At 60.2% G+C, this 27,995-nt stretch overlaps 1 protein-coding gene and 1 long non-coding RNA gene across 4 annotated transcripts in view; one reads left to right on the top strand and one right to left on the bottom strand.

Moving 5' to 3' along the window:
* Window positions 1-414: 414 nt before the first annotated feature.
* Window positions 415-10,044, top strand: LOC118679528. The gene is made up of 5 exons (XR_004975262.1): window positions 415-716; window positions 5,001-5,244; window positions 6,029-6,348; window positions 9,180-9,225; window positions 9,613-10,044. It is a non-coding gene; the product is annotated as an uncharacterized LOC118679528 (long non-coding RNA).
* Window positions 1,719-27,995, bottom strand: part of COL11A2 (collagen type XI alpha 2 chain) — a 28,250-nt gene continuing 1,973 nt past the window's right edge. The window contains exons 2-66 of one of the 3 annotated variants that reach the window (XM_036356291.1): window positions 26,926-27,075; window positions 26,580-26,790; window positions 25,948-26,110; window positions 24,379-24,570; window positions 23,450-23,527; window positions 22,781-22,843; window positions 21,924-22,103; window positions 19,460-19,519; window positions 19,318-19,359; window positions 19,083-19,145; window positions 18,676-18,750; window positions 17,754-17,840; window positions 17,448-17,504; window positions 17,228-17,281; window positions 17,088-17,141; window positions 16,938-16,991; window positions 16,703-16,756; window positions 16,503-16,556; window positions 16,380-16,424; window positions 16,176-16,229; window positions 15,721-15,765; window positions 15,488-15,541; window positions 15,252-15,296; window positions 15,065-15,118; window positions 14,785-14,829; window positions 14,529-14,582; window positions 14,362-14,406; window positions 14,105-14,158; window positions 13,682-13,789; window positions 12,709-12,762; window positions 12,438-12,491; window positions 12,308-12,352; window positions 12,177-12,230; window positions 12,053-12,097; window positions 11,885-11,938; window positions 11,730-11,783; window positions 11,477-11,530; window positions 10,850-10,957; window positions 10,392-10,481; window positions 10,164-10,217; window positions 9,757-9,864; window positions 9,572-9,679; window positions 9,157-9,210; window positions 9,007-9,060; window positions 8,738-8,845; window positions 8,521-8,574; window positions 8,259-8,312; window positions 7,979-8,032; window positions 7,795-7,848; window positions 7,372-7,479; window positions 7,015-7,068; window positions 6,809-6,862; window positions 6,628-6,681; window positions 5,997-6,050; window positions 5,641-5,748; window positions 5,504-5,557; window positions 5,300-5,353; window positions 4,978-5,085; window positions 4,821-4,874; window positions 4,528-4,563; window positions 4,314-4,367; window positions 3,954-4,221; window positions 3,182-3,294; window positions 2,627-2,833; window positions 1,719-2,198 (exon numbers count right to left, since the gene is read on the bottom strand). In XM_036356291.1, coding sequence (XP_036212184.1) covers window positions 2,058-2,198; window positions 2,627-2,833; window positions 3,182-3,294; window positions 3,954-4,221; window positions 4,314-4,367; window positions 4,528-4,563; window positions 4,821-4,874; window positions 4,978-5,085; window positions 5,300-5,353; window positions 5,504-5,557; window positions 5,641-5,748; window positions 5,997-6,050; window positions 6,628-6,681; window positions 6,809-6,862; window positions 7,015-7,068; window positions 7,372-7,479; window positions 7,795-7,848; window positions 7,979-8,032; window positions 8,259-8,312; window positions 8,521-8,574; window positions 8,738-8,845; window positions 9,007-9,060; window positions 9,157-9,210; window positions 9,572-9,679; window positions 9,757-9,864; window positions 10,164-10,217; window positions 10,392-10,481; window positions 10,850-10,957; window positions 11,477-11,530; window positions 11,730-11,783; window positions 11,885-11,938; window positions 12,053-12,097; window positions 12,177-12,230; window positions 12,308-12,352; window positions 12,438-12,491; window positions 12,709-12,762; window positions 13,682-13,789; window positions 14,105-14,158; window positions 14,362-14,406; window positions 14,529-14,582; window positions 14,785-14,829; window positions 15,065-15,118; window positions 15,252-15,296; window positions 15,488-15,541; window positions 15,721-15,765; window positions 16,176-16,229; window positions 16,380-16,424; window positions 16,503-16,556; window positions 16,703-16,756; window positions 16,938-16,991; window positions 17,088-17,141; window positions 17,228-17,281; window positions 17,448-17,504; window positions 17,754-17,840; window positions 18,676-18,750; window positions 19,083-19,145; window positions 19,318-19,359; window positions 19,460-19,519; window positions 21,924-22,103; window positions 22,781-22,843; window positions 23,450-23,527; window positions 24,379-24,570; window positions 25,948-26,110; window positions 26,580-26,790; window positions 26,926-27,075 — 5,129 coding nt within the window. In that variant the 3' untranslated portion in view covers window positions 1,719-2,057. The remainder of the gene's footprint in view (window positions 2,199-2,626; window positions 2,834-3,181; window positions 3,295-3,953; window positions 4,222-4,313; window positions 4,368-4,527; window positions 4,564-4,820; window positions 4,875-4,977; window positions 5,086-5,299; window positions 5,354-5,503; window positions 5,558-5,640; window positions 5,749-5,996; window positions 6,051-6,627; window positions 6,682-6,808; window positions 6,863-7,014; window positions 7,069-7,371; window positions 7,480-7,794; window positions 7,849-7,978; window positions 8,033-8,258; window positions 8,313-8,520; window positions 8,575-8,737; window positions 8,846-9,006; window positions 9,061-9,156; window positions 9,211-9,571; window positions 9,680-9,756; window positions 9,865-10,163; window positions 10,218-10,391; window positions 10,482-10,849; window positions 10,958-11,476; window positions 11,531-11,729; window positions 11,784-11,884; window positions 11,939-12,052; window positions 12,098-12,176; window positions 12,231-12,307; window positions 12,353-12,437; window positions 12,492-12,708; window positions 12,763-13,681; window positions 13,790-14,104; window positions 14,159-14,361; window positions 14,407-14,528; window positions 14,583-14,784; window positions 14,830-15,064; window positions 15,119-15,251; window positions 15,297-15,487; window positions 15,542-15,720; window positions 15,766-16,175; window positions 16,230-16,379; window positions 16,425-16,502; window positions 16,557-16,702; window positions 16,757-16,937; window positions 16,992-17,087; window positions 17,142-17,227; window positions 17,282-17,447; window positions 17,505-17,753; window positions 17,841-18,675; window positions 18,751-19,082; window positions 19,146-19,317; window positions 19,360-19,459; window positions 19,520-21,923; window positions 22,104-22,780; window positions 22,844-23,449; window positions 23,528-24,378; window positions 24,571-25,947; window positions 26,111-26,579; window positions 26,791-26,925; window positions 27,076-27,995) is intronic. The other 2 variants (XM_036356292.1, XM_036356293.1) reach the window with 2 other exon arrangements.

Genomic DNA, 27,995 nt, shown 5'->3' with positions numbered 1-27,995 from the left:
GGTGGGTGTCTGAGGTCCTCGGGATTGGAGATTGAGATGGAGGGCGTGGGGGTCCCAGAAACCCCGTCCGTCGCTGAGGTCGGGGCTTCCCTCCCGTCCGTCCCCTCCTAGGTTGGGCGGAGTGGGGTGAGGGATCCGTGGGTGGCGAAGGAGGGGTAGGGTTTCTTGGGGACCGGGACCTTTCCCGGGCCCGTTAGCGGGCGAAGGTCTGGGCGCCAGGGGGCAGCAGAGGCGGAGAGACGCGGCGCCTGAGGGGCGGGCGCGGAGGGGTTTTCTGCGCAGGTTTCTAGACACACACACCCCTCCCCCCGCCCCCCCCCCCGTCCCCCCACCCCGCCCCCTGGAGAGCTTTGCTCGGAGGAGTTTGCTCCTACACTCCGGGTTTTGCGGTTTTGTCCCCGGGATCAGGACGATCCGGGCCGTGCCGTCGGAGGTCCGCGGGAGGAGGAAGTAGGGGTGTGTGCGTGGGCGAGGGGGGCCCCTAGGGGCCGGGTGCAGACACGAACCCAGAACCCACCCGCGCCCCCTTCCCTCCAGCCCCGCGGCCAGGCTCCGGCGCGGAAGGCGGGCTGGGCCGAGGTCCTGGAATAGCTGCGATCCCCCGCCAGGTGGGCGGAGCCAGGAAGCGCGGGCTCGGTGGGAAGCCCCGTGGGAGGCGGGAGGCCCGCTAGGGACCGACCGGGTCCTGGACCGGACCGCGCCGAGCTGCCTGCAGGGTGAGCCCGAGGAGGGGTCGCGGGAGGCGGGGACTGCGCGTCCTGACACCGGGCGGAGCAACTAGGGCTGCGGCACCACCGGAGGTGCGAGCCTGGGGGGCGGGGGGGAGAAGGGAGGGAGGCCCCGAGCTACAGGTGCGGGAACGTTGTCATGGAGACGAGCCTCGGTCTCGCTTGGGCACCGAAGGCTCCTTCCGGGCCTGAAGTCCCTAAAGACGGGGCCGGGGAGTGGGAGGCACACCTTCCCCGGAGCCGGGCCAGCGCGGGTGTCAGATGGGACCGGGAGCCACTGTGACACCAGCCGGGCAGGCCCCCAGGGGACAGGGAGTAAGCCGTCCATTTCTGGCTACAGCTCCGCCCGGAGGAATGGGGCGTGGACAGGGGTTTGTGGGGATGGAAGTAACAGCATCACACACACACCCTAGGAGGAACAATCACATTGTTTAACCATCAGTCAGAGCGGATGCTGGGTCTAGGGCCAGACAAGGCCCTGGGGGCCCTTCCATCCATGGCCGCACGTTAGCCCTTCAACTGCAGGGTCAGGGGAGGGAGGGTGCCCAGGGGAGGGACTGGACGGGCCAGGATGGCCATGGGGGTCCTCGGGGCTCTGGGCCTGGTGACCGCCCAGCTGATATCGATTTGATCTTCAGCAGTCTGTGCATCCAGGCCCTGCACACCCCCTCACTATCCCGTTCCGCCCAGGGCAGGGGCCTGGTCCCCAAGCTCAGCCCAGCCCCCCAGGCCCAGGCCAGGTGAAGGAGAGCAAGTGTGTGGGTCGGAGCCAAACACCCAGCAAGTGGAGATGAGAGAGCCCTGAGGCAAGAGCCGTGTATTCCAATGTTCACAGTGGGTGCTAGCTCCGGGGGCGGGCAGGAGCTGGGGTTCGGTCCCTGGGGAAGCCCTGAGGCAAGGACGGGACCAGGGTCATCCCTGCAGAGCCCTGTCCCAGGTCCGCTGATCTGGTTGGCATTTCTCTCTTTGTTGTTATTCAGTTTTCCACTCTTTAAATAATTAATATAATTACTTTTAAATACAAAATACACAGTGTCCTTTCTCTTCTCTTCCTCTTGTTTGGGGTGATTGGGAGGTGAGTTTTAAATAAGTGTGTCAGCTGGCTAACAGGTCACAGGCTCCAGGTGGGGGACCCGGAGCCCCAGGTGCCACCCCTCCCCGGGGTGGCCTGGCACCGCTCCCCCCTCCCTGGTCGGCCCCTGATGGGGGCTCTCCGTGCCCTGACGCAGGGCCCCAGCTGGTGAGGGGCCCTCCTGGGAGGTGGCCCGAGCCGATGCGGTGGGCTGCAGGGGCCTGGTTTCCACTGACAGGGTCGGACAGAGAAGAATCCTAGCCCATGAAGCAGACAGGCCCCAGCAGCACCCCACCCCGCCTCGGGGGGGCCCCCAAGTCTGAGAAGGAGGCATCCAGCACTGGCAGCTGCTCCAGCACAGGGGTCCGCACCTCCAGCACCGTCCGGCCTTGCTGTGTCTGGAGGGGGGGACAGGAGGGGTGAGCTGGGCGGAGGGCACAGCCCAGGCTGGGCTCTCCTCTGAGCACCGTGAGAGGTGATTCCCCCAACACGTCCCATGATGGGAAAGGCAGGGAGGTACATGTGCCTGTGTGTATGTGTGTGTGTGTGGGGGGGGGGTCTTTGAGATCGCAGCCTGTGGTGGTGAGTCTGTGCCGCTCCACAGGGATGTGTGTATGTGTGTGTTGGGCGGGGGCGGGGGGGCGGGCTGTGTGATATTAGCTGGCGTGATTCACATGTGCATGTACCTGTGTGACCCTGTGCCTCTGCTGGGCCACCTGTGTAAACGTGTGTACTTGGTGATGCTGCTGTGGGCATGCAGGTGAACCCATTTCCATCCTCCCCACCCCCGCACCCCCACCTGAGCTCTTCCTGCCTCCCTTCCCACCTGACAGCCGGCTCTGAATTCCTTGACGTAGGGGCTGGTGTCAGGGCTCAGCTCATCCTCATTGGCCCCCCTGAGCTTCAGGGGGCCGTCCCGGGCCAGCCCAGAGCACGGGTAGGAGACGTCCTGGTGGGCGGAGACGCTGAGCAGCCGAAGGAAGGTGAGCTGGACCACGCCTACCGGGGAGCCCTCTGAGTCCACGTAGGAGAACTGGAGGAGAGGGGCTGCGGTCAAGGCCAGAAGAGGGTGGCTGGCCGCAGCATGGGCAGGGAATAGGTGGGGGCGGGGGGCAGCGGGGGGAGCTGGGAGAAATGCCTGAGTGGGAGCCAGGAGACTGGGGTACAGGACAGGCAAATGTCTGCCTTGGGTTGCAGGGGTGGTGAGCACGGGGGCTGGTGAGGAGGAAGGAAGAGGGCACAGGAATGGAGAAGGGCCAGTTGTCTGCAGGGGTAACGCCTCTGCAGGGGCGATGCTGCTGGGGAACTTGACTGTCACGTAAACCCAGAACCCCCCCCCCCCACACACACACACACACACAGGCTGGGCGCCGGGCAGCACCTGTGTGACATCGTCCCGGGGCAGCACGCAGGTCTCCCCGCCCGCCGTGAAGTTGCAGAACACGCGGAAGGCGTCGCGGGCGCAGCCCTGGTTGGGGTCCACCCAGTACTCTCCTGTGGGGGCAGGCGGGGAGCTCAGACCCAAGATCCCCACACCCCAGCCCTGCCTACAACGCTACCAGCCTCCAGCCCCAGCCCTCCCACCAGAGCCCCTAGCACAGTCCTGCACTTCCGTTTCCCTCACACCCACCCCCTTCCCTGACACCCGCCAGCAGCATCCCCAGGCCCTGATCACGATGAGTGTGTAGCTGTAGGTTTGCACATGTGTATGGCTATAGGTTTGCACACGTGCGTGGCTACAGGTTTGCACACGTGTGGCTATAGGCTTGCACATGTGTGGCTGTAGGTTTGCACACACATGTGGCTGTAGGTTTGCACACGTGTGTGGCTATAGGTTTGCACATATGTGTGGCTGTAAGTTTGCACGTGTGTATGGCTATAGGTTTGCACACGTGTGGCTGTAGGTTTGCACACGTGTCCGTCTGTGTGAACGCAGGCCCTGTGCACACGTGTATGCTATCTATTCCTGCAGACGGCGGGCTGGCAGCGGCTGCTGCACACTGGTAGGACCATGTCGGTTTCTAGTACTGGTAGGAGCCACTGTTCCAGTCCCCTCACCCCACCCAACACCGTCCCGACTCCGGCAACACCACTCTGCTCATCCCGCCCATGAGGCTGTGGGTCTTGCTGTGTGCCCTGAGGCTGGCACTGACCATCGGGCAGCTCTGGGTGGCAGAGCTTCAGGTCCTGGCAGGTGCGCCCAGGGCTGTCCTGGGTCCCTGTCGGCCGCCTCATCTGCTCGATCTCCTCCCGCAGGGAGTCCAGCGAGCCAAAGATCTCCTCCAGCCCCCCAGCACTGCCCGGGGCGCCCCCGGTCGGCACGGCCTCATCTTCCTGCATCAGGCGGCTTCCGTCCACTGAGCGCCGAGTCTTCTTGGGCATCTGGATGGGCAGGGGCTGGATCACCTCGCCTGGGGGGCCCTGGCGGAGGGACAGATGGAGGGTGGGGGTGAAGCCAAGAAGGTGCAGGACAGGGAGGGACGCCAGGGAAGCGGGAAGGCCTCCTAACTCACCGGGTGTCCCGGAGGGCCCTGGACGCCCTTCTCTCCCTTGGGTCCCGCTGGGCCCTGCCAAAGGAGCAAACGAGGTCATGGGGCGGTCAAGGTCACAGTGGGGTCAACTCAGTACCCAGGCTGGGAGTGAGGGGCACCCTGGGGGGAGCACTGCTCTGGAGAGACAGTGCCCAGTCCAGCGTGGGGCGGGCAGGCCAGGGCCGGGGTCACTCACTGTGGCTCCCTTGGCTCCCTTGGGGCCAGCAGGTCCCTGTGAAATGAGAAACAAGAAAGAGACGGTCGCACAGGGAAGGTCAGGACGCAGGAATGGAGAGGCAAGGCCAGGCGTCCACCGGGCAGTGGGATTACAGGGGGGCATGAGGGGACATGGGGGCAGGAGACCTGGGAAGGGGGAGGAGACACTGCGGTGTGAGGACACACGGGGGAAACTGAGGCCTGTGCCTGTTAGGCTGGCGTTGCCATGGAAGCCGGGGGTTAGGGTTTCATGGGGGAACAGATGGTACTCACAGTGAGGCCAGGGGGCCCTCCAGGACCAATGGGGCCAGAGGCTCCGGGGATGCCCTAGGAAAGGGAGGGCCTCGTTCAACTGGGTCCTCCCCCCGCCCCCAGCCCACCCCCCACGGGAATCTCCACCTCCTCCCACCAGGACCGCGCCTCTCCTCACCGTCTCCCCCTTCTGTCCAGCAGAGCCCTGAGGGCCAGGAAGCCCCCGGTCTCCCTTCTCTCCCTGCTCCCCCGGGGGCCCGATCAGCCCGATGAGACCTGGGTGGCCCTGGAGAAGAGGACGGGTGTCAGGAGAAGCAGAGGAGACGGGTGCTGGGGACCACGCTCAGAGCCCAGAAGCCAGGGCTGTGAGGAGCCCTCACTAAGGCCCAAAGGCCCGGTGCTAGAGGCCAGAGCAGAGCACGGAGCGCAGGTCCCGCCGTCTGGGGTGAGGGCCGGTGTGGGGGTGGGGGGAGACACCTGGCCACGTGTCTGTCACTCACCTTCTCTCCCTTGGCCCCAGCATCACCACGGAGGCCAGGGAGCCCTGGGGGTCCCTGTGGGGAGAGAGAAAGTCACTCTTTCCAGGAAGAGGTGAAGCCAAGCCCCCACCACTTCCCACTGCCTCCAGGGTTTCAGCTCTTGCCCACTGCCCTGGGTGCCCCCGCCCCCATTCACCCCCCCCCGCCACCCGGCCAGTCACTCACCACAGGACCTGGGGGCCCGGCCTGACCTGTGGCCCCAGGACGACCTTGCTGGCCCTGCAGATTGAGGAGACCCCAGAGGTCAGGCAGAGTGTCCCCTCCCATGGCATCCCCAGCCCAGCCTCTCCCTCCAGACTCACCACTGAGCCCGGGAGCCCCCTCAGACCATCGGGACCAGGTTTTCCTGCTGGGCCTGCGGGACCCACTGGGCCTGTCTTTCCCGGGGCACCCACAGCACCGGGATCCCCCTGAAACGCACACAAGGAACGGGTTCTAAGGGGAGGAAGGGGGCAGGGAGTCCAAGGTAGGTAGGGCGATGCAGGAAATAGGTCTGAGCCCCAGGAGCCCGGGGGCAGGAGCAGGTAGAGGGAACCCCCTTCCCACAAGGGGCTCAGCTGGGGGGGGGGGGGGTTGTGGAGAAGGACAGAGGACTCTGAGGAGCCAAGGAGGCGGGAAGATGGAGGGAACGTTCCAGCATCCAGGGCGGCCTCCCCACCTTGGCTCCCTTCTCTCCTTGTCGCCCCTCAGGACCAGACGTGCCGGCAGGACCCTGCAGGTGGAGGCAGGAAGGCGCAGATGAGGGCACAGAGGCCCATCACGGGGAGGACGCCCATCACGGGGAGGAGGCCCATCACGAGAGAGGCCCATCACGGGAGAGGCCCATCACGGGAGAGGCCCATCACGAGAGAGGCCCATCACGGGAGAGGCCCATCACGGGAGAGGCCCATCACGGGAGAAGCCCATCACGGGAGAGACGGGAGCAGCTGAGCCGGGTGTGAAAGTACCGAGTGGCCCTGAGCATCGGGTGAAGAGCCACGTACGCCCACCTCCTGCCCCAGCAACTGAAGGTGAGCCCGGCCCAGCAGGGGCCAGGAAGCCAGCCCTCCCCCGTCTATTCTGATTGGTGGGTACACACCACACCCTTGGCAAGAACTTTCATACGAAACCCCAGAAACAAACATACCCAGATACGCACAGCACTTACAAACACACATGCTCAAGCACATACACACACCCCCAGGATAGCCCAGTCACAGGCATCTCCCTGCCAGGCCCCTGCCATCACCCCATCCTCTGCCCACCACCCAGGGGTGCCCCGGAAGGCCTCAGGTGTCCACCTCACTTACCCGCTTTCCAAGTGGCCCAGGGGGTCCATTCTCCCCAGTGGGACCAGGGGATCCCTAAGGAGGGAGGAATAGGGTGGGTAAGGGTTTAGCTTCGAGCCAGGGAACCCCCAGGAGTGGGGCACAGAAGAGGAGCAGTGGTCTGAAGGCTCGGGCGCAGAGGGGGGGGCCACCGCTCACTCACAGGCTGCCCGGGCTCGCCATCCTCTCCACGGTCACCCTTCGCACCGTCCTGGCCCTGCAGGGATGGAGCAAGGTCAGAGGGGCCCAGCCTGGCTGGGATCACCTGAGCGCTGTGACCCTCCCCTCCTTCCCGCCGTCCGGCCACACCCAAGCCCAGCCCAGCAGCCACAGAGGCCTTTGCCCGTCCCCACACTGGCCAAGACTCACGCGAGGGCCGCCTTCTCCAGGAGGGCCAGGGTCGCCAGGAAAGCCAACGGGGCCCTAACGCAGAGGGAGGACAAAAGGCAGGCTCGCACCGCCTAGCCCACCCAGAGCCAAAGCAGACCCGGGCACAGCCACTCCTTCTGCAGGCAGTGCCCACCGCACCGCCCCCTTCCCAGGATTAACTAGAGGCCGGCTCGCATGTCCTCTCGCTCTAGACCCCACAACCTCTCCAGGAGACCTTATTCCCAGAGCCTTCCTCCCAGGTACCCCCACACTTGGGCTCCCCACACTCCGACCCTCACACACATTCCCAGGCCTCCCAGCCGCAGGACCCTCCTCTCAGCCCCTTCCCCAACTCACAGGGTTCCCTTTGGGGCCGTCATCCCCAGTGGGGCCTTTGGGGCCTGGTGGTCCCGCCTCTCCCGGCTGCCCGGACTCGCCTTTCTCCCCACGCTCCCCGCGTGGGCCCTGGAGGATGAGGGGCAGGTACAGATGGTCCCAAGTGGATCTTGAAGGTCAAGGATGCAGCCCCTGCTTCCAAGACCCCTTCAGCCTCCCCCAGGCCCTCGTGACAGAAGGATGTGCACAGAAAGGCAAGCCCACGGTGGTCCCCGGCCCTGCCCTTCCAGGAAAGGGGGCAGGGCTCCCAAAGACACAGGGACAGGGCCCCATCGAGAAGGCTGGGGCACGGACTGCTGGGCAGCAGAGCAGGTCATGGGAAAAGTGGGGTGGGCTGAGGGGGTGAAAGGGGACGGGGAGCGATACCTCCAAGCCATCACTCACCTTGGCGCCTGGCTCTCCCTGGACCCCGGGAGATCCTGAATCTCCTGGCTCCCCCTGCAAGGAGACTGGGGTCAGAATCCTCCTTCCCCCCAAAACCCCTGATAGTCCCCACACCTCCCTCGCTTCTGACCCCCAACCAAAGTTGGCCAACTCCAGGCCCAGGCCATTCCCCCTTCCGAGTTACCTTCTCTCCAGGGGGACCCAGGTTCCCAACACCTCCTGGGGGACCTTGAGGACCCTGGAAGAGAACAGAAATAGGGGTCAGAGCTCAGGGGAGAAGGTTCCATTCCAGGGGCGGGGCCAGGATGAGGGCCCTCCCTGCACCCGAACCCGAGGTCTCAGCAGGGAGACAGTGGGAGGCCTTCCCAGAGGTGGCGCCTGAGATGAGACCAGAGTTTATGGGGAAAGGGAGGTAGAGGACCGGCCACACTGGTCTGAAGGGACCAGAGGCTGAGAGGACTCACATCAGCTCCATTGGGTCCAGCGGGGCCTCGAGGTCCTGGGGGGCCAGGTGGTCCCTGGGGAGAAACAGATGCACCAGAGCTAGCAAGGGAGCAGGGGACACAGCGGGGGGTGGGGGGTGCCCAGGAATGTGGGGGGTTGGGCAGGGCAGAGATCTCGGCAGAGAAGAGGAGGAGGGGCAGGACAGGGAGCAGGGTGCCGGGGTGGGCTGGATGGGGGGGGGTGACCAGAGGTGGGGCTGGGGCCAGTTGGGGTCACACTCACCATAGGGCCCACGTCTCCTGTTTCTCCCTTCTCCCCCGAGGGGCCTGGCAAGCCCTGAGCAGGTGTACAGGGCACAGACCCGGGTGAGCAACCGCCCCAGGCCCAGTTCCCTCCCTCAGACCCCACAGGCCTGGCCCCAGTCCTCGCTCCACCTCCCTTTCCTCTCAGAATGGGCTCCTGACCCCAACTCTCAGCCCGTCTCCACCCCCCAGCTCACCTGCAGGCCAATGGGTCCGGGGGGCCCATTGAATCCTCTCGTTCCTTCATCACCTTTGGCTCCAAAGTGTCCCTGAGGTCCCCGGGCCCCGGGCTCCCCATCTGCTCCCTGAAGTGGGGGGGGGGGGGCAGGGACAAGGACACCGATGACCATGGTCAGGTGTAGTCCATCCACAAAGCCACCCCAAGGTGGCAGCAGGCCCAGAGTCCCTCCTCCCACCCCCACCCCAAAGGCAGGGCTGCCGGGAGCAGGCGGGCATCACCACTCACCGCGGCTCCAGGCTGCCCCACAGGCCCGATGGGTCCAGGGGGTCCAGGAGGGCCCTGGGAGAGAGGAGAGTCAGACACCCAGACAGGGCAGGCCCGGCAGGAATGAGGCCAAGGGCCAGAGGCCAGAACTCAAAGCTCAAGGACACTCACATGTTCACCTTTGTTCCCTTTAGTGCCCTTCTGTCCAGGGTCGCCCACCTCACCCTGGAGGAGAGGCAGGTGAGATGTTAGCGGAGGGAGGAGGGGGGGGGACAGTGGGAGTGGGGAGGGGGGGCAGTGGGAGGCAGGGACGGGGGACAGTGGGAGGCGGGGAGGGGGGAAGTGGGAGGCGGGGAGGGGGGACAGTGGGAGGCGGGGAGGGGGGACAGTGGGAGGCGGGGAGGGGGGACAGTGGGAGGCGGGGAGGGGGGGCAGTAGGAGGCAGGGAGGGGGGACAGTGGGAGGTGGGGAGGGGGGACAGTGGGAGGTGGGGAGGGGGGACAATGGGAGGCGGGGAGGGGGGATGTGTCCAGATCTGCAGTGTCATCTGGAAAGAACCTGGGTCCAGAGGCTGTGGTTCCCTCACCTTGTCCCCATCTTCTCCTGCCCCGCCTGGGGGCCCAGCAGGCCCGGGAAGCCCCACGGGGCCCTGCACCCCATCACGGCCAGTGGGGCCAATGGGGCCCTTCTCACCCTGTGGAAGTGGAGAGAGGAGTCAGGGCCTGGACGGCCCCTTGCGCAGCGCTGCACAGACCCCCCAGCCACACTCACCGGGACACCTTTCTCTCCTGCTGCTCCCGGGGGACCCTGAGGTCCTGGGCGCCCAGGGGGGCCAATGGGTCCCCCGGATCCCGCTGCACCGCGTTCCCCAGGGGAGCCCTAAGAGAGGAAATGCAGTCAGACCCCAAGGAGGAGACCACAGCCTACACACCACAGGACAGGCCCCCCACCCCACCGCCACGGTTCCCAGGAGAAGCGCCCCGAATCGGATGCATTATGTCTGGCCCTGCCATCCATGCTGTGCCCGCCCCGGCCCCCGCCCCGGCCACCGCCCTGGCCACCGCCCCGGCCACCGCCCCGGCCACCGCCCCGGCCACCGAGGTGCAGATGCCGCTCCTCACTCTTCCTCGCCCACCCCTTCCTGGTCCTCCCGCTGCCCCCAGGGACCCCAGACTCACCGCAGGACCAGGGGGGCCGGCCGGACCTTCATTTCCCTTCAAACCGGCTCCGCCCTATGAACCAGAGATTCAGAGCAACAGATGAGAGACAGGAAGTGGGACAACACAGGGCGGGCCCAGGAGACACGCAGGGTTGGGGGGGGGTCGGGCTCCGAGGGAAGGGAGCGGGGGTTCTGGGGCGCCAGGGCTCACGGGGACTCGTTACAGGCGGTCGCTGGGGTCACTCACAGCAGTGCCGGGGAGGCCTCTCTCTCCTGGGAAGCCCCTCAGCCCAGCGGGGCCATCCTTCCCTGGGGCCCCAGGAGGGCCCGGGTCTCCCTAGGAGGAAAGGAGAGGTGGTGAGCCACAGCCATGCCCCCAAATCATGCAGAGCCACCTCTGACCCCCTCACATCCCCAACCTGGTCCCCAACTTCCCCTCTGCCCAGCCTCTACTAAACCTTTTTTAAATTGAATTTATTGGGGTGACATTGGCTCGAAAAACCATACAGGTTTTAAGTGAAAACTCAATAAAACAGCGTCTACACACGCATCGTGTGCCTCTCGCCCCATTTTCCCCTGCTTTGCCCACAGTTAGGGGGCGCTTCACGAATTTGCGTGTCGTCCTCGCGCAGGGGCCATGTGGATGCGGGGCTCCGTGGGTCCCGCTCTAGCTGGTGCGCTGCCGGAGGGAGCACCGGTACTGACCTTCGTGCCTTCTTTTCCAGCTGTTCCCGTCAGTCCTTGCTCTCCAGGGGGCCCTGGGGGGCCTGGGTGACCTCTCTCCCCCATGGGCCCGGTTTCTCCTGCTGCTCCCTGGGAAAGGGGCCGAGAGACTCCAACCTCAGGGATAGCCTTTCATTCCACTGGGCCCAAAGCAGCCCCCCTGGCCACCCTAAACTACCCCCCCCGGACCCCTGCACCCCTGCCCAAAGCTGCCGGGGTCTCCCCAGCCCGCCCCGTGCAGGCCCCGTGAGGAGCACCTGCACCACCTTGCCTCAGGTTGGGGACCCGCCTCTCCTCTGAGCCAAGAAGATGAGAACCGGCCCAGGAAACACACGAAGTTCAGCACCAGAGCTCCAGCCCCAGCCCCCACGTGCCCAGCCCCAGCCCCCACATGCCCAGCCCCCACGTGCCCAGCCCCCAGCCCCCACGTGCCCACCCCCACGTGCCCAGCCCCAGCCCCCCATGTGCCCAGCCCCCCACGTGCCCAGCCCCCAGCCCCCATGTGCCCAGCCCCCAGTCCCCCCACGTGCCCAGCCCCCAGGCCGGGAAAGGGAGAAGGACGGGGCACTGGCTCCAGGTCGGGGTCCCTCTCTCCAGAGGCAGACGTACCTGAGGCCCCACCACCCCTGGGGGACCAGGCGGGCCGGTCTTCCCTTGGAAACCCTGAGAGAAGAGGAGACGAGAGAGCAGTCAGAACACAGGCGGCCCCTCCCCAGAGGAAGGCAGGGTCACCGTCGTCCTTGCCGCAGTCGGAGTCGAGCACCCGGATGCTCTACGCTGCCAGGAGAACCCTCCCTCCCCCTGGGCGGGCCTTCCCCACGGCTCTGGAGTTTGAGGGCCCTCGGGCCCAGCCATCACTTACCACTTCTCCTCTCTGGCCCGGGTGTCCCGGCAGCCCGTCCTTCCCAGAGGGGCCCTGGAAGGGGTGCAGATGGTGGGTGAATTCTAGGCAGGGAAGGGAATGGGGAAGAAGGATTCCGAGAACCAAGGTCAGCCAGAGGTCAGAGGTCAGCTTACCGGAGGGCCTTTGGGGCCAGGAAATCCGTTGGGGCCCTGAGGCCCAGGGAGACCCTAGAGACAGAGCTGGGTTGAGTCCGGAGGGTGGGGTGGGATGCTGGGCGGACAGGGAGCTGCTTGCTCAGGCTCCCCGGGGAGCACGGGGCCGGACACGCCAGCCACACTCACCCTTTCTCCGGGGGGCCCGTGGGGGCCGTCGCCACCCGATGTTCCCTGGGGGGAGACGGAGTTAGAGGGGCTGCGGGGCTGGGCCAAGGGGCAGGCCACCGACGGAGCCCTGCGGGCCACTCACCTTAGCTCCAGACTTCCCAGTGGCGCCTCGGGGCCCCCGCTGACCCCGTGGACCCTGGAAGAGGGAGAGGCGTTGTCAGAAAACCAAGGCACCGCTCTGGATCCTGAGCCACAGGTCTCCCCTGCACTCACCGTGGGGCCCCGCTCGCCCCGAGGCCCTGACTTCCCGGACAGGCCCTGGCGGAAGGAAGCAGACAGCACATCACGCAGGGCCTGGCTCCCCCCAGAGCAGCCTTCCCTCCGCTCCCTCTTCCCCGCCTACCCGGGCTCCCTTCTCTCCGCCGGCTCCAGGAAAACCAGGAAATCCTAGGGACCCCTGGTGAAGATGGAGAAGGAAAAACATAAAAGTCAGGAAAGGGAGGCCCAGGAAGGGCCAGAGGGTCCGGAGAGGTGGGGGGGCGTGGTGTGAGGCCTGGCTCTGCGGCAAACCCTGCTGCTCTCGGGCCTGCTCCCTCCCCCGTGGGACCCCACTGCTCTGTCAGCCTGTGTCCTGGGAGGGACAGAGGAGGGGTACGAGTGGGGCATCACGTCACCTTGGGACCCTGGCGTCCGGGATAGCCAGGCAGACCAGGAACACCCAGCTTGCCCTGCGGAGGGACGGGGAGCAATGAGGAGCTGGAGGAGCCACAGACTCCCCTCCATCCCTGGAGACCCCAACCCTCAGGGGCTGGAGCCACCCCCACCCAGCAACACGCCCATCAGGCCCCAGCCCCTCATCTCCGCCCAGGGCTGCGGCCTGGTAAGCTCTCCTCCCCAGCGGGCTGGGGTCTTGCCTGCCGGTGTCTGGGGTCTTAGTCTGCCGCTCCAGCTCCATCGGGTCTTAGGGGCTGTGACCTAGTCCTTGCCTGTCACCCTCGGCTCCACCTTCCCCAGCACAGGTGCCTGCCCCTGCCCCACATGGCGGGGACAGCTCTGCCCTCTGCTCCTGCTCTGCACCCCCACTCACTCCCGTGCACCCCTGCCTCCCCACGCTGCAGGGCTGTCAGGAGGCAGCTGTGGGCTGCGCTGGGAGCAAGGATTCTGCAATCTGGCTGCATGGGCTCACACCCTGCTCTGACTCACTGGCTGCACAACTAGGGAGCATCTTAACCTCCTGGGGCCTCTGTGAGGCCAGACGGTGCAGCCTTCGCCCGGGCGTCTCTGATGAGTCCGCGAGCCGCTCACCCGCTCCTGCCTCTCCTCTCAGAACTCCTATGCGCGAGTCTGGACACGTTTGCACTCTGCCCTGCACCTACGGCCACCCTATGGCGGCCTCTATGCCTTGTCCCCATCAATCTGTTGTAAACTCCTAGGACGGGGACTTTTCCTTGACTTCTTATCCATCACCCCTCAACCCGCCAGTGTCCAGGAGGTGCCACATACAGGAGGAGCATAATTAATGCACGGTCGTCTTCGATTGGCTCACTGCTCCAGCTGTTGGCAACCCATGCCCACCCTGATCCCCGGGCCCAGGCCCGCAGCCCCTCCATATCCCTGGAGAACACACAGATCCCTCATTCCCGTCACCTTCTCGCCCATGAGCCCAGTGGGCCCAGGGTCTCCAGTGGGTCCAGTGCGGCCCTTCGGCCCCTCGGGACCATCCTCTCCTCTGGAACCAGGGACTCCGACCTCGCCCTGAGTGAGAGGGTTGAAGAGGTGAGTGTCAGGGTCTGGGGTGGGGCTAGGCCCCAGGGGAGAGGCAGGCCCGGTGAGGCTGTGAGGGTTGGCGGGGGTCCCAGACACTATTGCACGACAGGGGCCACAGGTCAGGGAGACTGTTGTGGTTGGAGGGACACAGGCTGTGGGGCTGTTAACCTGCTGGGATCAGGCCTAACGGGTGCAGAGCACTGGAGACAGGACTCCGGGGTATCAAAGGAATCGGCTGGGGGCTCCAAAGTGAAGGATCATTAGGACGCAGACTTGGGGAGCAGTGTGGGGGTTTCTACTCACCCTGTCACCTTTCACACCCATGTCACCTTTGAACCCAGGAAAGCCATCGTCGCCCTAAAAAAATTGGGAGAGGACACCCCAGATGGTAGAGGGTCAGGAGGTTAAAATGGAGGGTTCTGGAGAACACGAGTGGAAGGGTGGGTGTCAGGAGCTGGAGGGCAGCAGGGGCAGCAGGAGGGGAGGGAGTGAGGAAGAGGTGACTGAGAGGCTGGTGGAGGAAGAGTGAGGGTGTTGAGAAGTCGGGGCACACTGCTCACCTTTTCACCCTTATGACCCTTCAGACCCCGAATTCCGTCCACACCCTGGAGTCAGACAGGGCAGAGACAGAGTCAGGGCAGGGCTTGGGTTGGAAGGACCGAGGTCCCGAGACCCCAACTGGTTCCTCCAAAAGCAGTCCTTTATCTCCCTGCCTGGGGGTCTTTACCTTGACACCTCGGGGTCCAGGGTACCCGAGAGGGCCCTGAGGTCCAGATGGACCCTGGAAGAAGAAAGAGAGGTATCTATAAAGGGGTCGTGGGGTGTCATCGCATTGGCCTCAGGGCTTGGGAAATGGGAAGTGACCTCAAAGAAAACAGTCAGAGCCTCGTTAATGACGAGACAAGGACATCCCAAGGACTTCGCGGGCCAGGGTCTGGGGAGAAAGCCCTTCGGAAGGTGAGAGGAGGCGTGGAAGACCTCACCTGGTTTCCTTTGGTTCCTGGGGGACCTTCCTTCCCGGGGTGACCCTGGGGGGATGGAAGAAGAATGTGACCACTGGCCCCTGTCACCCTCCTGCACCCCTCTCCACACTTCCTCACCCCAAACTCCCCTGTGACCTGATGAAGCCACTGACCACGGGCAGGTGCCACCGGTGACCTCCCAGTGCAAGGGACACACGGACGGATAGTCACTGAGGGCCCTTGGAGGCCACCAGGTGGGGTGGAAGGTCAAGGGGTATTGGGAAGAAGTGGGTCCACTCACCGGGAGTCCGTCTGAGCCAGGCATGCCGGGGAGCCCTGGTTTCCCCAGAGGACCCTGCAGGAAGGCAAGGGGGTTCAGGGTCACCAAAGGGGTCAGGTCTGAACACGGCCAAGTCCCAGCCAGACATTTAGGCTGTCCCGGCACCCGCCCCGGCATATCCCTGCTCCCAGATCATTTAGTCTCTCACCTTCTCTCCATGAGGGCCAATGGCACCCTGAGGCCCAGGGAGGCCCTATACGCAGGGAGAAAGAAGTCACAGGGGCCCCGAAGTGGGGGGCGCTCTCTCCTCCAGCCAGCACCCCCCTTCAGAGCATGAGCAGTGAAGACTGGAGACCCTTAATTTCCTGTCCCCATTCGGGTCTGACCCACGTGGAAGCCCAGGGGAAGTGGCTAACGTTGGAGGGGGGTGGACAGACCACTCACCTGGGTCCCAGGAGTTCCCTGCTGTCCGGGAGGTCCCGGCTCCCCTTGGGGTCCCTAGAAACAGGCGACCAGGAGGGTCAGAGGAGATGGTGGCAAAACATATGGTGAAGAGCTGAGTCCCAGCAGGAGTATCCAGAGGGCGAGACCCAGAGGGGCAGGGCTCAGAGTGGGGCAAAGGGAGCAGGACGTTGGCAGGCCAAGGGTCGGGTGGAGTCTCCGTGCCCATCACTCACCAAGCTCCCTTTGGGACCTTGGGGACCATCCATGCCTCGGACGCCCTGAAACATGAGAGGGGTGTGAGCAGGAAGGCAGCCCACACGGGAGGCCCTGTGGTTCCCGGGGGTGAGGGTGGGACAGGGCAGAGGAACACGGGTCAGTCCTCCCGTTCATCCCAGACCTAAGCAAACACAGCCGGCCCAGACCCGCAGGGCGTGGGTCTGTGGGTCTGTGGGTTTGTGGGTTTTTGTTTTGTTTCTCTTGAGGCTTTTTTTTTTTTTTTTTTTTACTGTTCTCAGAGCCTTTGGTGCCCCACACCGTAAGCCCTAAAAAGGGCCCATGGGGGCAGAGGCTGAAGCAGGACTGGGGGTGCAGCAAGGGGGAACTGGAGGGGAGGTGGGGCAGTTAGGAAGATGAGATTTGGCGAAGTCAGGGGTGAGATCAGGGTCAGAAGTCCGGGGCCGTCACTTACCGGGGGTCCAGGGATACCAGGTGGGCCTTTAGGGCCAAGGAGACCTCGAGGTCCCTACACTCAGGTGAGGAGAGGATAAGGATGCATGAGTGAGAGGAAAGGTGTCTCTTTCATATGTATGTTCCTCCTCTGGCATTCCCAGAGCCCTCCTCGCCCCCACCCTCCTTCCCCCCACCCCTGCAACCTGACCCCCTGGACACTCACCGACTCTCCAGGCAGCCCCCGAGGCCCAATCTCCCCATCGTCTCCCTGGAGAAGGAGGACATGGTGAAGTGGACTCACCTTCTAGGCCTCCCCCATACCAGCCCCGGCCCTGGCCACACTCACCCGCTCTCCATCCTCGCCAGGGGGGCCAGGAAGGCCGTGGACACCAGTATCTCCCTGGAGAATAGGTAAGAGGGGCTCCAGAGCTCCCCACACAGACACCGACCCTCTTCAACTAACCAACCAGTTTCATATATTGAGCTCCTGCGGAGACCCTCAGCCCCCTCCCCTTGCCTTGAGAGCCCTACCCCCAATATACTCACCCTGTGTCCCTTCTCCCCAGGAAGCCCTGGGAGCCCATCAAAGCCTCGGTCGCCCTAGGGGAAAGAGGGGCAGCCCGTGTGAAGCCCCAGTCCCTTTCCCTCCCCACCCCTCCCTCTGTGTCCTGAGTGGGGAGGTGCCACCTCATGAGGGAACCCCGGGAACTCAGTCACCCTGAAAACAAATGAGCTCAGATGGGGCTGGAGCTGAGCATCAGAGAGAGGCCCAGCCTGTCACCTTTACTCCAGGTTCTCCAGGCATCCCTCGGGCTCCATCAGCACCCGCTCGGCCCTGCAGAGGCACAGGCAATGTCAGAGCAAGCAGGGGACAGTCCTCACACTGTGTGCCCCATCTCCCACCACACCCACCCCACGCTCCGGCACTCACCCTCCGCCCAGCCTTGCCGGGAGGGCCTGTGAGGCCCTGAGGTCCTCTGGGGCCCTGATGAGGGAAAGTTGAGGTCAGGGCTATGGCCATAGACAGAGGAGGCGGCAGTGGGTTGGGAATCAAATGGGTGGGGATGTCACCTGAGGTCCTAGGTCTCCAGATTCTCCCTTCAGACCAGGACTCCCAGGTTGTCCCTGTGAGAGAGAAGAGGGGTTGGCTATATTGAAGGACATATCCAACAGTGACCTCAAAACCTCCCCCAAAGAAGCAAAATGACTTTTGGATTTGGGCCCTTTCCAGAACTATCCATACCCCCACACACAAATAAAGAACCTCCTACTCCACACCCCATTCGCTCACCAAGGGTCCAGGGCGACCTGTGTATCCCATGGGTCCAGGGGGTCCACGGAGCGCCAGCTAGGAGACAGCGGACACAGCAGAGCTGAGAAGAGGCAGCTGGAAAACTCCCATCCCCAGGACACCCCCCTTCCACTCCTGATCCTTGTATCACTGCCTTATGTGCTCCCCGACCTCCCTCTCAGCCTCAAACCAACCCAGACCTTCCCTTCCCTGTATCCCTCCAGCCTACCCTTCCAACCCCTGCTAGAGTCTTCCCTTTCCCACCCCACCCCTCCCCCCACCAAGATGCTCTCCAGCCCTCCTCACCCGAGCCTGCTGCAGAATCGCCTGGGCCTGAGCCTCCTGGGCAGCCACCACAGGGCCCTTGTCTCCCCCACCACTGCCAAACCGGAACTGATGGGCAAGGAGAGAAGGTCCAGGTTCTCTTCCAGGAAATCCCTGGGACCTTCCCAGCCAGAGGTTTCCTCCAACATTTCTGCTCCATCTCCCAGGCCCAGACACACACACACACACACACACACACACACACACACACACACACACCATGCCCTCTTCCAGCATCTTCCAGTGGAGGTTTTCAGATAATCATTTAGAGCAGTGGTTCTCAACCTGTGGGTCGCGACCCCTTTGGGGGTCGAACGACCCTTTCAACAGGGGTCGCCTAAGACCATCGGAAAACACATATATAATTACATATTGTTTTTGTGATTAATCACTATGCTTTAATTATGTTCAATTTGTAACAATGAAAATACATCCTGCATATCAGATATTTACATGACGATTCATAACAGTAGCAACATTACAGTTATGAAGTAGCAACGAAAAGAATTTTATGGTTGGGGGTCACCGCAACATGAGGAACTGTATTAAAGGGTCTCGGCATTAGGAAGGTTGAGAACCACTGACTTAGAGGTTTTCAGAAACTCAACTTCTATCCTCCTCCCCCGATGTCTAGCCTCTTCCTCCAAAGACTCTCCTTTGGGTTCTAGACCCCCTGAAATATAGAATTTTCTGCTCCATTCTAGAAGATCCAAGTTTGATTCTAGATCATGTTTGGCTCTAGGTCATCTAATGGGGCCCTCGTCACCTCCACCAAGAGATTGATCTCTTTGCATTGATGGTCTTTAGAGACTCCTCAGCTTTCCTGGCCTTCTGGTTCTTGGTGACACAACACAATTCCCCTGCCCTCCCCAGCAGCCCATTCCAAAGCCCAGAAGACACTCACTGGGAGCATGAGGGATGTGCCGGGCGGGCCAGGGGCCCCATCTGATCCAGGGAGCCCTGCTCGGCCAGGAGGGCCCTGGAGTGGGGAGAGAAGGAGGAGGAGAGGTGACAGATAGGGGAATATTAGGCCTAGGGTCCTTTGGGAACCCCCCTCAAAAGGACAAATGCAGACTTCCCTAGATCTTTCCTGAGCCCCATCCCAACCCCCTGGAGAAAAATCAGGGTAAGACACCAGACTACTGTCCTCCTCCCCAACCAGTCTGCCCTACTTTGAAAGTGCTGGGGAGCACACCAGTCCCTTGTTCATTGATCAGCCAGCTAATGAGAAATTACTAAGCATGTGGCCCCATTAGGAACTAGTGGCTCCTCTGCAGTGCCCCCCCCCCCATACAGAAGGCACTCCCTTACCCTCTCGCCAGGGTCTCCAACTGGGCCTGGGTTGCCCTGGATGCCAGGGGGACCAGTCAATCCCTGAGGAAGAAAAGAGGAAGGGTCAGGTGTGGGCATTCAGAGAGAAAAGGGGTATGTCGCTGAGGGGTGGTCTCTACAGAAGAGGGAGCTCGGATGGAAGAATGCTCTGGGGTTCTGAGGAGGAGGCCTGGGCACACATGGGGAAGACACGGATGAGAGTGTACAGACTCACCGCAGGGCCTTCTGGGCCAGGCGGCCCCTCCACTAGCATACCCTGCAGAGTCAAAAGTTAAAAGTCAGAGGCTACAGGACTAGCACGCCTGCCTTCTTCCCTTCTTCCCACTGCCCTCAGCTCAATGACCAGAGTGACTTACAGGTTCCAGAACTGCAGGCTCCCCCTTCTCTCCCTTCAGCCCCCGGGGTCCATGGGCAGCCTGAGGGAGACACACATGTAACCCCCAGTGGGGCCTGTGAGCAGCCAGGACACGGGGACTCCTCCCATCCCAACTCTCACCTTTATTCTCAGGTCTTCTGGAGGCCTCCTTGAGCCTACCTCCCACCCCACCCCTCCCCCAAGACTCTCTTCACAGATCTCCAGGCCTGCCAAGGAGACCTCAGGGCTCCCCACCCTCTGATTCTCAGCCCCACCTCAGCAAGGCAACCTCCTCACCTCCCTGAGATGAGAACTTCTTTCAGGAAGGTCCCCACATGTTTCCTGGGTATCTGAACCCCCCAACCTTCCCAAAGCCTCTTCTGGAGGACCCCACCCTATCCTCCAAACTTTCTCTGACCCCAGGCATCCTGAGAACTTTAGGAAACCATCAACTTCCTCACCCTTACTCCAATCTACCAGATAAAAAGCTCTCCAAGATTATGGATAGGTTTTTATTGGAGTCTGAGGGGAGAGTATGGATCCATATGAGAATCTGATGTAATCTATAGTCTTCAGAAAAAATGTATGCCCTTATGCACAGAATTTTCCCTAGAATTTCAAGGAGTTCATAAGCTAAGAACTCCTTGGAGGTAAAACATACATACTCTAAGTAGATTTGGAGGGCAATCCCCACTGATATCTGAAACTTCCACCCCATAATAGGTTTTTTTAAAAAATACAGCTCTTGTCCTAGCTGGCTTGGTTCGGTGGATAGAGCATCAGCCTGTGGACCAAAGGGTACCAGGCTCGATTCTGGTCAAGAGCATATACCTTGGTTGCAGGCTCCTCCCCAGCCCGGGCCCTGGTCAGGCTCATGCAGGAGGCAACCAATCGATGTGTTTCTCTCACATCCATGCTTCTCTTTGTCTTTCCCTCTCTCTTCCACTCTCCCTAAAAATCATGGAAAAATATCCTCAGGTGAGGATTAACCACAAAAAATACAGCTCTGGGCCAAGTTACTCAAGCCTCAGAGCAGGTCCCCCTCAAGTCCCCACAGTTCCTCTCTCAGCAAGGACACTATACTCTCACTCTGGTGCTCATTTGTACTCCAAGCATAGCAGTTGCCTCTCTTCCACACTTCTATTCAGATCCCCACCCCCAACTCTAGGGCCAGAACCAAGACAAGGACAGGGAGAACAGAGGACATTCACCACCACCCGCAACTCTCCCAACAAACACCATCAGAATGCCCCCCACCTCTGTCCTGACCGAACAGTAATGATCAATTTCCAAACTCTCCCATATTACAGATCAACCTCAAATTTCCAGAAAGCAGCATAAAAGAAAGACAGCAGAGGGTAAAGGGTGGCAATGTTAGAGAAAGGAGGTATGGGACGATGCGGCAGGGTAGAGAAGGCAGCTCTAACTGCAAGACAGGCAAAAGGTGAAGTGGAGTGGACAGGAAATATCCCATCTAAGAGGGAGTGGTTGAAGCCATGGGGAACAATTAAGGGAGACAGAATGAAGGGACAAACACTTGGAAGCAAGAATGATGCCAGGGCCAAGAAAAATTAAACATGGCCAAAATGGCTAGAAAGTGGACTGAACAAACAGGAAGTGGTTGGATAGACAGGAAGCAGCCAAGAAAAGAGACTTCAGGAAGTGGACCTTCAACAACACCCTGGCTACCATGACCAGTGGAAGAAATTCATAAAACAGACAGAAAGTGATTCCTGGATAGGAGCTGATGACAATGCAAGAGAATTCTTCCAGAAAACACAAGCATCAAAGTGAGTACACACAGGAAGTGATCATGACAAATATCTAGGCCCACAATGGACACTTTATGATTTGGATGACCTGAGACACACTGGAAGTAGCTCATTGTCAAAGGAAACTGTCACGGAAAGCATGACAACTAGAGTCGAAACACAAATAATAAGTCCCTTTCTGTCCAATATGGCACAGTCACCAAGACAGATGGCATGGCTAGAGAAGAGAGGAAGGGACAGACAGGTTAGAAAGTGAGACATAGGAAATTAGATCATTTGGCAGCAACATGGATAAAAAAATTGTTTTGATCAAGAAGAAATGATGGAGACAGACTCAAAATGGACACAAGGTAGGGGCTTATTGACCAAAAGCTTTATGAAATCCAGCTTGATTGAGACAGGAAGTGACCAAAAAGACAGGAAATGGCCAAAAAGACAGGAAATGGCCATAATATATATTTTAAATCCCATTGCCCTGGGCAGAAGGATTCATAAGGAGTCACAGGGTAAGATATATCACAAGGGAAGGAAGGAAGGAGTATGTTCAAGCAACATATACATCTTATGTGGACAGAAAATGGCAAACCACCAGTGGGAAGCAGTTCAGAGCCAACAGACAAGAATCAAAAACAACAAGAAGCAATTCTGTAGCTCCCACTGGAGGTCAAGAGAAGAGGAGCCCCTTGCACTTACGGCTCCTGAGTGGGCTGTCTCCGCAGAGAGGGCAGGGCCAAGTTCCGTCTCCTCACGGTAATCGTCCCCATAGCCATAGGTGTAATCGTAGGGCCCTGCTGGGGGGTCTGTGCCACCCTCCCCATATTCCTCTGTCAGGAACCTGTCAGCTGTGGAGGGGACCTGGAGATCTGTCTGCTCCTTCCCGGGGATGGGGATGGGGAGGGAGAGGGGTAGACGGGGGCATTAGGGCTGAGAGGAGTTTTTCCCTGGACCCCAGGTGTGACAACTCCTAGCCCAAAGGATGCTGAGGGTAATTGGGACTGGAGTTTCTCTCCCAAGAAGAGCAAGGGAAGCAGTTGTGTAGATAGGTGATGGCCATCAAAGACCCGAAATCGGGAGAGATGTCCAGAATATGGGCTTGGTAGAAGACGTGGTGCACAACAAGAAGGGTGGCCGGAGGGCTGGACACAGAGTGGACAGTCCATGGACATAATGATAGACAAAGAGTCCAGGAAATGACCAAAGAAATGGATGGAAAGAAAGGTAGAAGAGAAGAAATGATAGCACTGGACAGAAAGTGGCTCCTAGGAACAGAACATGACACAGGAAGTAAAACTCTGACACCAACATGGAGAGGAGGCTACTCCAGAATCAAGGAATAATGAAAGGAGACAAGGACACTAAAGGAAAATGGCTGTACTGAGAGAGACGAGCAGACCCACTGGTCTGGGAGGACCAGGAGACAGAAGGCCGTAAGTGGACATGACAAAGAGCCCTCCGGCCAGAGGGGAGCTGACTCATCCAGATGACAGGGGGCCTGAGGGGTGGGTCACAGCCACCCACTGCCCCCCGCTGGGTGGGGGGGATGGAGTTACCTCCTCAGGGGGTGGCAAGGGGCTGGACTCCAGGATTCCTTCCTCTTCTCCGGGGGTGGGGTACTAATCCCAAGGGGAGGGGGGAAGAGGACCGTGGGGATGGGGTGGGAGGAAGAAGAGCGGTTAGCAAGAAGGAAGGCAAAGCAGCACCCTGTCCCTGGCGGAGGGCAGTGTCTCTGTGTGGGGGGTGGGGGAAATCGCAGATCTTGCAGCCCCTTTGGAGGGAGGACAGCTGAGGGAGAATGATTCTCCCAGGTCCTAAAGATTTGGGGGCAGAGATCTGGATGCCCCGGCTCTACCTGCCGGTAACTGCTGCCTCTGGTCCTGGGGGGGCCCCGGGCAGTGGGGGGAGCTGCCCGTCGGGCTGGGCGCCGGGAGGGGGAAGGCTGGCCCCGCGCTGGCCCAGAACCTCCAATTCGAGAGGATCTCCAGCCTGATGAGGAGGCTGCGGACCTCTTGGCAGGTGGGGCAGGCTTTCGGGGTGGGGTGCGACGCCCCCTGGGGGAAGAGGGAGCCCTTTGGCTGGGGCTCCGAGGCCGCTGCAGCAGAGACATGGGAGGCGACAGTGAGGAAACTCCCATAATCTAACTACAGGGCTTCTCTCCTTGAACTGGGTGTCATAGATGTGGTGGGCGGAACAGGAGAAAGGTAGGGGTCCCTCAAGTTTACCTGGTAGTCAGGGGTTGTCCCCGCAGTCATCTCATCGTAATAGAGGGGCTCGTAGTCATAGTGGAGAGACTCAGTGGGCTGGGGTTAGGGAAGGGGCAGTGGGATAGGTAGGAGAGGGGGGGTGAGGGAGGTGAGATGGTATGGGATTGGGAAATGAGGTAGGAGAGGAATTGGAAAACAGAGTTGGGGATGAAAAGAGAGGTTGGGGGACAGGAGAGAGATGGGGAGAGGCAGGAATGAGGGATGGGTCCCGCATGTGAGACAGAAGCAGACATAATTAAGAGATTGATTCTTCAACTTTAGACTACAGACCCCAGATCATATCTGTTACCCAAACCTTCAGAGCTCCACCCAACCCAGAGTCTTCTTGTCCTTCTCCCACGCAGCCCCTTATCCTACCCCTCCATGTGCAGGGGCCAGAGATGGCCCCACCCCACCTTCCACAGACTCACCACTCTTTTAGGATTCCCTCTACTATTCCTCCCCCATTTCTCCTCCTAGGCCTTACCATTACAACTTCTTTCTCCCTGTTTTGGTCTCTCCCCTAATCTGCTCTCCCATCCTCTGTCCCCAAGTCTCACCCACACCCTCTCTCCCAATCTCTTAATTCAAGGAAGGGATGGGGAACCCAAGGACATAGTCCAGGAAGACTGGCAGAGGAGACACAAGGAGGGGACACAGCTCCCAGCCACAAACTCTTCATAACGACTCTTTTTATTTTTAAGTGAAAATAAAAAGGTTGATGAATGAGGACTGGGGATGAGTGATGGGAATAGGGAGGTATGGTTGGGGATGGGCATGAGGGAGGGGATAAAAGGAGCCCAAAAGAATGGGGAGCTCTGGACATTGGGGAATCACCCTGGGGAGATATCTGGGAATCTTCCCTCCCTGGGGGGTGCTGCAGTTTGGGGTCCACCCAACTCCCTCACCTGTCTCTGGGGTTCCTGGTTTTGGGGCCGATGAAGTCTTGCTGGTTGCTGCTTTGGAGACCTCTGGGCTCTGTGAGACTGTTGTTTCTGAGGTCTCTCCCTCCAATCCCCCTCACACTCCAGCTCCTTCTGTTCACAGGATCCGTAGGCAGCTTGGACCCCCGGAACAATGACAAGCTCTTGGACATCACCCTGTAGAGATACAAGGAAGGAACACCAATGGAAGGAGACAGAAAGGGCTTCAGAGAGAGACAAAGGGTATAGTCTGGGACAAAAGGTAGGCGGCCAATCCTAGGTAAAACTATGTAATGGAAGGTCATTACCAGCCCTCCATGGGCACAGCCCTTTCCAATTCCCATGGGACCTTCACAACCACTGGGAAAGTCAGTAGCACAGGATCTTTATGCCCACTTTTCATATACATTCCATTCAGAAAGGCTCAGAGGCAATGGCTGGCCCAAGGTCACTCACAGTGGTAGAGTCAGAACTAGAATTCCGTCCAACTCTGCATTCAGTACTCTGCCTATCCGCCTGCCCTGGTGGTTTTGCCTGAGCCTTTTCACAGCGGCTTCTGGAGACAGTGGCCCAGCCTTAGCTGCTTTGACCTTCCACTGGCAGTAATGATGGGAATTCTCAGGACCTCTAGAATGAGGGAGGGGGATTCCAATGGCCTTTATTTGTGCTCATATGTGGTGCTTAACACAACCTGCCTTGTATTGTCGTTTGGAGATACTGTCTCATCTCCAGAGGAGAACGGGGGAGCGCCTTGGAATGACAGAAACCTTATATTCTTCTTCTGTTTTCCCCTTAGCATTGGGTAAGCAGGTCTTCAGAAAATGTTAACTGACTGGCTGGGTGGGCGGGTAGGTGAGTAAATGGGGATTCAAATGCATGACTGAATGGGAAGGTTGATGGATGGTGAAATGAATGAATGAATGAAGTTGGTGAAGAGATAGAATCAGATTGGTGGGTAGATGTATAGAAGTAACTATGTGGATAAATGAATGGTTGGATGGAGGGTGTGAAGGTGAGGAGAAGGTTGTGTAAATGGTGGATCAATGGTTGCATGCATCCTTATATGCATGGGTAGATGGGGTGGGTGGGTGGACGGATGAGTGAGTAGATGGGCGGGTGGGTTAAAGAGGACAGATGGATGAAAGGATAGATTGATAGATAAGTGGTTTGAAGGAGCGAGTGGCTGAGCAGGGGAGGATGGGCAGACGGAAGGATACAAACCTGGATGCTTGAGTAGGTGGGTGACTGGGTAACTGGACAGATGGGTGAGTGGGTGAATGGGTGAATGGAAAGAGAGGTTGGTTGAACGGATGGATGGGCAGAGTGATGAAGACTGAGTGACAAAATAAGTGGCTGTGGACATTCCTGCAATATAAGTGGACACTAGTTCTCCTATAGAGAAAATTAGCCCTGAGGGTAGGAAATGAGAATATAAACTCAAGAGAGGAAAAATGACGAGCTAGGGCATAGGAAGATGGCATGCTGGGGCCAGGAGGATAATGGGCACAAGATATGGGACCAGAAGTCACGCTGCCCTCTGGCTGCCCTGGTTACCTCAAAGACTTCTTCATCCAGGATACGGGCACCAAAGATGATCACTCCATGGGTGTCCAACACTGGACGAGCACTTCGGGTGAGCGGCCGGGTGACTCGCTTCTTGCAGTCAACAATGAGGGTGACAGATTGGCCCTTCACAGCCACACCCACACGGTGCCACCTGGTCATGGTGGGAGAGGCTTAAGTGACTGACTGAAGAGGGGAAGTCAACAGAGCTGGGGAGCAGTTGATGGAAGGGTTAAGGCTAATAATATTAATAATAATAGTAGTAGTAGTAGTAATCACAGTAGCCATTATTTACTGAGTGCTTACAATGCACCCAGCACCAAGAAATACATTTCTCATTTGATTCTCTTGATTGTATTATCCCTCCTTTACAAACACAGAATGGAGGCTCAAAAAGTTAAGTAACTTGTCCAAAGTACAGGCTAGTGCTACACACAAGGATTTAAACTCTAAAGCCCAAACTCTGAGCTACAAGTGACTGAAGTTTGGGCAGTGGGTAGGTGAGGTGTGGCCAAAGGCTGGGCAGGATTTTCTAGTTTAGGGAGTAGGGGTTCTGGGGCAGTGGCCACAGGGGAGTTCCTGAAAGCGCAGGCCAGGCAGAGCAGAGGAACAAACTAACTTACTTGCCATCTGCTAGGTTGAGGCCTCTGAAGACTGGCTGAGCTGGAGGTCGAGGCCGGCCAGTCTGGTCCTCATACAGGAAGCGGACAGGTCGGCCAAGCTCCAGGCCCAGCTGTCGGATGCCCTGGGCACTATAGAGAGTCAGGAGGGGAGCTTGGAGACCAGGGCGGGTCCGGACCACAGTCAACAGAGAGAAATCTTTGGGAAAACCTCCTAGGACCCAAAAGAGACACAGACAGGTGGAGTGAAAGGCGAAAAGAGCCATAAACCCATTCCCTTCAGGTTTCTGCTCTCAGGCCCCACCCGTGACCTAGCCCAGCTCTCCCTGCTCCACCCTGTTGCCCATACCTGGGAAGAGCTGGCGGGTGGGTGCGCTGAGCTGAGCAGGTCGGGACACTCGGTAGGCCACATCAGCTGGACACATGCCTCTTGCCCTCCGGACACCATCAGGGAGGGAGGGGAACCTCAGTGCCCGGAGCACATCCACAGGGGGTGCACCTGGGAGAGTCCATGAGGGTCAGGGGAAGGGACACACCCTCAGGAGGGCCTGCAGAGGGGACATTTGTGGTGCAGAACTCTACTCCTGGGCTCGCACCCCCTGAGAGCAAAGGCCACCTTTCCCTTACCTGCTCCTCGGTGGGCAACCGCCACAGGAGCACAGCGGAGACCCTGTGTTCATGCTCACTCCTGCCGCCTCCCTCCCAGCAGCCTGTGGGGCTCGCTCTCTCCCAGTCTCTGCCTGAGAATCCCTCTCTATTCTCTCTTAATCTCTCTCTCAACTCTCCACCGCGACCGCCTCTTCCTTCTCTCACTATGTCTCTTCCAGGCTTTGCCTCTGTATCTGCTGGTCTTCTGTCTCCCTGTCTTTTCTGTCTTCCTCCATAACCCTCACACTCTGTCCACCTTTTCCTTTCCTGGTCGTTCTCCCTCTCTCACTCCCTCTCTGTATCTCTGGGTCTCTGGGTCTCTGGCCTCTGGCCCAGGTCTCCAGCACAAACAACATCTGGGCAATCGATCATCCTGGGCACGGGAGGCACAGGGCTCCGGGAGGGAGCAGAGAGGCGCTCCGCGGGGAGCGGGCTTCAAGCTGCTGCCGCTGCCCTGACAGGGAGGTGGGTCGTTCTGCCCACACGGAGGCAGGAGACGCCAGGAAGAGCCACCCAGGGCCAGTGTCCCTAGCGTGAGAGATGGGCTGGGGGGGTGGGGGTGGAGGGGAGCCTGCAGCTGCCACGCGGACCCAGAGCCAGTCCAGGGCCCTGAGCCACACATCTGTGGATCCCATCAGAGCCCTTGCCCAAAACCAGGCAGGCTCCCCACACCTGGAACTCTGACCCTCCCCCCCATCCCCACCCCTCAGCACCCAAGACCCGGGCCACCAGCCCTGTCCCCTAGCACTGGGCTTCCTCAGCTCACACTCC

Source organism: Myotis myotis, unplaced genomic scaffold (genome assembly GCF_014108235.1).
Source record: "Myotis myotis isolate mMyoMyo1 unplaced genomic scaffold, mMyoMyo1.p scaffold_m19_p_26, whole genome shotgun sequence".
Classification (NCBI taxonomy): domain Eukaryota; kingdom Metazoa; phylum Chordata; class Mammalia; order Chiroptera; family Vespertilionidae; genus Myotis; species Myotis myotis.
Note: the sequence above shows the minus strand (reverse complement) of the source record. Positions and strands in the feature narration are given on the sequence as shown.